The sequence below is a fragment of the Microtus ochrogaster genome, chromosome 8 (genome assembly GCF_000317375.1).
Source record: "Microtus ochrogaster isolate Prairie Vole_2 chromosome 8, MicOch1.0, whole genome shotgun sequence".
In the NCBI taxonomy this organism is placed as follows: Eukaryota; Metazoa; Chordata; class Mammalia; order Rodentia; family Cricetidae; genus Microtus; species Microtus ochrogaster.
Genome location: NC_022015.1, coordinates 10,294,023 through 10,300,261, shown reverse-complemented (window position 1 = coordinate 10,300,261; position 6,239 = coordinate 10,294,023). Strand labels below are relative to the sequence as shown.

The following is a 6,239-nucleotide window of genomic DNA, read 5'->3' as shown; positions in this document are numbered from 1 at the left end:
TTTCGGGTGTAAAGCTAGCCGGGTGGCAGGACGCAGCCCGCTGAACCTACTACACTAATGGTAGGAGGACCCTTTGTCCTGGTTCCCGACCATGGCTGGGTTCTCATACGCTTTTAACGCATTCACCCTTGCTTTCCTTACAAAGCAGCAAGGTGTGTTTAAGTGTGAACAAACACAGATGACTATTCAAATAAATTCAGATTGCTTCTGGGAGTAGCCATGTTATGAAAAAACGCAGACTTTCTAGGTCCCAACAGAGTTCTGGAAGGACTCAGACTCAGGGAAAAAAGCCCAGAGGACGAAAAGGGACCCATGAGCTTCTTCCCTAGGCATCCTGCCCTCTGGCTTTTCCAGATGTATGCACCTGAGTTCAAGGCACAGCTCTGCAAAGGGTGTGACCTCAGGCAATCTTTGGAACCTGCCAGGGCCCTAGTTTTCCTATAGGAAAAGCAGAGAAGGCACTAGGTTATTCATTAGCCATAGATATTAGTGCTAATGTCTAATCAGTATGTATTAGCATTAAAGTGAAGTGTAACTAAGTGTAGGCATTAGTCCTTTCCCCCTCCAAATAGAGAGAGAGAGAGAGAGAGAGAGAGAGAGAGAGAGAGGGAGGGAGAGAGAGGTGCTCAGAGGGTAACTGGGAGCACCTCTCTCTCTACCGCCTCTATGTAGGTTCCAAAATTAAACTCAGGTGGTGAGGCTGGGGATCAAGCCTGACTCCAGCTCTGTAAAAACTATCATTATCTCCTCATTCCAGCTCTCCCAGGTCTCAGGCCCAACGCCATCCCCCTCAGCCACCCCCCCCCCCCAGCTACTGCATGTTTAGGGCAGGACTGGGGGGATGACCCCTGAAATATCACCCTGTGCTCCTTCTGCCAGCTTCCTTTCAGAACATCTGCCTGTGGGGTCTTGTTTTGGGGACAGGGTCTGCCTAAGTGTAGCCCAGGGCGGCCTTGAACTCATGACCCCAGCATAGGGGTCGGAGGTGGTCATCAACCTTACTGTTCATAGTCCCTTTTTACAGGGTTGTAAGCTTGAAAGACTGGCAGAAAAGCCTCGTTCACACTGTCAGCTGCATTCCCAGCTTTTAGGCTCCTGCCTAGTGCATAGTAGGTGCTCAGCGAATGTTAGTTTGCAGGAAAGCACAGCCTCAGACTGCAAGGGGCCACTTCCGCCCCGGGCCTGCCACGCCGCCAGCGGGACGCGCTGGGGGTGGGGCCGGCGAAGGGAGGGCCGGGCGGTGGGGCTGCAAGCCTTCCTCCGGCAACTTCCCAGTAACTGCGGGATCCGATGCAGCCACCGCCCCGGAACCAGGCCTTCTCTGTTCTGCCTTCCAAGAGGGGGCCCGGGAGTAGCCCTTGGGAGGGCAGTCTCCCGCACGTCCCGAAGTCCCTCTGGCCACCCGGCGTCGATCCAGGCGGAGGCCGGGAGGGGGCCACCCTCCCCGCGAGGCTCCAGACTCAGGCATTTCCTCCCTGCTGCCCGGCGCGGCCTTCCCCTCCGAACGAAGAAAATCCTGGGGCCCGAGTAACCCGGCCGATCGCCCCGGTGTGCTGCGGCTGCCAAGCCAGGAGGGCCGCTCAGGGTAGGATAGGAGTCCGGAGTAGAAGCTGGTCTAGGGCAGCTCGACAGGGACTGAGCCGGACAGGGACAGGGCGCGGCCAGGGACCGGAGTGTGCAGAACGGGCGGCGCCTGGAAGGGGAACTTGAGCTGGGAGTGGAGGCAGAGCAGTGGGGTTGCTGGTCCCGGCGCTGCGAGCCGGGAACCGCCTCCAAGGCCAAGGACACGGGGGCCGCGGGGCCGCCGGGGCGCTGCGCGCATGCTGGACAGGGGACATCACCCGGGCTCGCGCCCTGGGCCGCCCGGGCTCCCGGCATGTCCGTGCGGTACACACTCAACCTGAAGGTCTTCTGGCCGGTGGTGACCGGACTATGCACTGCGCTGGTGTGCCTCTACCATGCCCTGCGCAGCACCGAGGGAGCCCGGGCTGAGCCCCCCGACGGCGTAGACAGCGGCTTCCCGCTGCTCAAGGTGGCCATCCTCCTTCTTCTCGGCTACATCCTCCTACGATGTCGCCACACCATCCGTCAGCGCCTCTTGCCAGGCTCTTCCCGCCCTTGTGGCCACGCAAACTTTTCAGCCAGATCCTTGCAAGAGCCAGGCCTGAGCATCTTACTGGAGAGTTACTATGAGCACGAAGTGCGCCTGTCGCCGCATGTGTTAGGTCATAGCAAGGCGCACGTGAGTCGGATCGTGGGTGAACTGGTGCAGGCTGGCCGAGCCCGAGGGTCTCCAGGCCCCATTACCGGGGGAGCGCTGGCCTTGGCCTTCAGGGGAGATTTCATCCAGGTGGGCAGCGCCTACGAGCAGCATAAAATCCGCCGGCCAGACAGCTTCGACGTGCTGGTACCACTGCGCTTCCCGCCGCAGGTGGCTCTGGAGCCGCGGAACCTGGGGACCGAGCCCACGCTGGCTCCTGCCTTCCGCAGCTGCTTCGTGTGTGCCCTCAAGGCACCGCCCTCGCCTTCGGGGACCTCGACAGGACAGTGGCATCGCGACTGCAAACCCTTTGCTGAAGGGTTCTGTGTGGATGTGCAGGGCCGACGCCACCTCTCTGCCACCTTGGTGCTGCGCTGGTTCCAGGCGCACCTACAGCGCTCCTTGGCCACAGTGCGCTACAGCCTGGAGGGTCGCTGTAGAGTTAGCCTGACCCCAGGTGGTCTGGAGCAGCCTCCCACCCTCCACATCCTTCCTTGCCGCACGGACTATGGCTGCTGTCGCCTTTCCATGGCCGTGCGCCTCATCCCCGCTGTCCATCTGGGCGATGGCGTCTTCCTTGTGGCACCGCCACCACCACCCTCGCCCAACGGAGCCCTGTCAGAGCTGCCGGGTGGCCTGCGCGCTGAAGCACTGTGGGGTGTGAATACAGCACGCCAGGAGCAGAAACTGCTGGGCTGGCTTCAGGAACGGGCTCCTCCAGGTGCCTGCTACCTCAAGTGCCTGCAACTGCTTAAAGCTCTTCGAGATCTGGGTGCCCGCGGGCTGGACCCTACGGCTGCTACCCACTGGGGCCGCATCCTGTCTTCCTACGTGCTGAAAACGGTGCTGCTGGCGGTGCTTCTGAAGGAGGGCGGTCCAACGCACAGCTGGGACGAGGCACACCTGAGTGAGTGCTTGGAGAAGCTGGTGAAGTTTCTTAGGGACTGCCTGCTGCGACGCAGAGACCTCTTCCACTGTGTCCTGGGCCCAGGTGGGGCTGCCGCCGAGGTGGGCCCCCTGCCCAAGGTGCTGCGCGAGGCCGCTCCAGTTGACCTCCTGGCACCCTTCGATCAGCATGCCCGGGAGCTCGCAGCGGCGCGGTTGCTGTCCACCTGGCGAAGGTTGCCCCAGCTTCTCCGTGCCTATGGCGGTCCCCGCTACCTTGCCAGATGCCCCTTACCCCGGAGTCAACGCAACCAGGGCTTCCCTGAAGATGAACCATGAACCCGGATTACACTCCACCTGACCAATGTCCCTTTCCCACAGGATGGGAGGGAGGGTGTTAGTTCAATCCGAGATGAGCTGTAGAAAGGGTTAGGAAATTTGGAGGATATCAAAGGCTTTGGTGGGCATAAATGTTCTGCCCTAGGCTCCATGACCCAAGATAGTTGTGGCATCTTCTCCAGGCCCAACAGAGTGTCCTGGGTGGTCTTATGCTCGCATATCTCTGCCCCCAAATTATTTGAAGCAATCATGTTTGATATGCCTACTTGTTAGATGCTAGGTTCTCAACTAGGTGTTCATGTTTTTGGAGGGGTGCTGTATATTTGTTTCAGTTACGGGGTTGGACTCCTGGGTCTTGCGTATGCTAGGCAGCTACTTCACAACAGAGCTGCACATCCAGGGCCCCTAGTTTTGTTTTTAAAAGGGGGGGGGAATACTTATCCACAACTGGAGTTGAAATTCTAGTCCAGCTGTTAGCATACCAGAGCAATAATTTAGCCATTCCCATGAGCATTTATGTATTTTTAATGGTGCAATCATAAGTTTGTTGAGCAAGATTAATGGAGTTGCCATAAATTAAGTGACCTTGCTAAGACTTTCAGAGCAAGCGGCCCTCTATGTCCAGCCATTCTCATGTTCTGTGGAGGCCGGAACCAGGGACTGTTCAAAGAGGGCTCCGCGCAGTTATCTGGAAGACCAAAGCTCTGAGAAGCAGCTAGCCACCATTCAACACTCTTCAGGTCACAGGTGGAGATTGGGCACTCAGCACCTGTTCATTTGAGCTGGGCAGAATGCAGGGGGAAAAGATCCTTAATTAAGACAGGTCTGGCAAAAGTGTGAAGCACGAGTCTTGAAACAGATCCTGCCTGAGGCTCGCTGTCAGCCGGACACAACCCGCCTTTGTTTCAAGTTTCTGAGCAAGCGGCACTGCAGGCATGTTTCAGATTTAAGGATCTGTGGGGAGAAAATGCTTGGCATGTTGCCTAGTTAGGGCTCGGCTTTGGTGATGCCTTGTGTTGGGATAGTGGTTGGAAGGTTCTTGATTGCCCAGATAACCTTACAGAGTCTTGGAGGCCAGCTCTTGCTTCTGCGAATGACCTGTAAAATAGTAGCTTGCAGTCTGTGCCTGGAGACCTACCATTTCTCACCAGTGGGCAGAAGAGGTGGGCTACAGGAGCTGAAGGAGAAGTCAGGGAGCTGGCCTTATAGTGTTCTGCTCTTCTCGACCCTAAGCTTCCCCAGGCTGGGGGCATCTTGCAGTTGGGAAGAGCCCATTCTGTGCCTCTCAACCTCCCAGCTTCCTGACAGCTCTGAAGGGCACTTCACGTTTAGAATGTTCCACCTTCCTCTCTCCTAGTAGGAAAGTGCGGCCACCTCAGCAATATACTTAGGGATTTTCTTTTTTAAGTAGATTCTTTAAAGTGAAGGTTGGAGGATGAAAATAGCCACATGAATAAGGCCATTGTTTAATGTCTTAGCTCTCTGGAGGGAACTCTGCAAACCCCCTTTCTTTAGGGCACCCGGCTGGCAATCCATGGGAATAGATTGCAGGGAACTTCTCGGTAGAGCTATGTTGGCTTCTGTGTCCTTTGCAACTGAAAGAGGAACAGCTGGGGACCATTCCCTTGATACCCTAAGGGGATTCCTACTTTTTTGAGGCCAATATTTGGTCATAAGGTACGGCATTGGATGTAGGGGATGTTCCGTCATCCTCTTGCAAGGACAGAAACTGCACAGTGGGTTTTATTTTAATTAAAAAAGTCAATGCCAAGGGAAGATTGTATGTATGAGTATGTGTGTGTGTGTGTGTGTGTGGTGTGTGTGTGTGGTTTGTGTGTTTGTCTGTGTGTATACTACACCTGTTTCCATACTCAGCCTGTTGATTCCTCTGTAGTCACTAAGTTGGAATAGGGGACAATGAGGCAATTTTCCAATTATTAGATTTTTTTTAATCGTGATAATATTTTAAAGTATAAAACTGGTTATTGTCATAAATATAAATATCTTTCTTGTAGGGTTTTTTCCGTTATGTTTATTTTTTTTTTTTTTGGTTAATTAACCAAAATTTCATCCATCCTCAAAGCTTTTAAATTTTATTATATTATTAATTATTATTATTAAATTAATGGGCATTGTGCTTGTGAATTAAAGAAATATTAATGTTTTATTTAAATGCCATGCTGAACAGTTGTTCTTGATATGTGGCAACCAAAACTTTAAGAGATTTCGATCAATTTTGATCAATGTTTAGCGATCTGAAGCATGTACTGTGTACAGATGCAATAATACGGCCGTTGCGGTGGCTGCCCGAGGCCCCTGCGTTCAGCTGAGTTTTGCCTTTCGTTACAGCTACCGGCACAGCCTCTGTTTGATGTGTGCACATTTTTGGTGTATATTTGGTACTGGAGAGTCACATATGCCAATATTCTCGTAGAAGATGGCTCTACCAAAAACTAAAGAGTCGTTTAGCCAGTGCCCAAAGATGTTTTGAGGAAGATGACTCAGCCCTTTTACAGTCAGACACTCAGTGACTCCCACTGCCCGGCTCGGGGCCTTCCTGGAATGTTCGTGGGATGGGAGAATGTGTTTTGCAAAATGAAGTTGGAATGGAAAGAGAGGACGGTTTGAGTGGATGCAAATATTGTCTGAGGATTGGGGACAGGGGGACTTAAGATGAACGGGAAAGGGAGAAATGGGAAGAGGGAGACAGATGAAGGTCCCTCCAGGGTGGGAGGGTGTTTTAGGTGAAGAAGTG

At 54.0% G+C, this 6,239-nt stretch overlaps 1 protein-coding gene across 1 annotated transcript; it reads left to right on the top strand.

The window, feature by feature from the left end:
* Positions 1–1,295: 1,295 nt before the first annotated feature.
* On the top strand, positions 1,296–4,322 carry Itpripl2 (ITPRIP like 2). The gene has a single exon (XM_005351051.2). The coding sequence runs from the start codon at positions 1,877–1,879 to the stop codon at positions 3,482–3,484; it is 1,608 nt and encodes a 535-aa protein (XP_005351108.1). The 5' UTR covers positions 1,296–1,876; the 3' UTR covers positions 3,485–4,322.
* Positions 4,323–6,239: the final 1,917 nt, after the last annotated feature.

Excerpts from the sequence above, each read along its gene's own strand:
- Itpripl2 (XM_005351051.2), top strand. The coding sequence starts at position 1,877 with ATGTCCGTGCGGTACACACTCAACCTGAAGGTCTTCTGGCCGGTGGTG.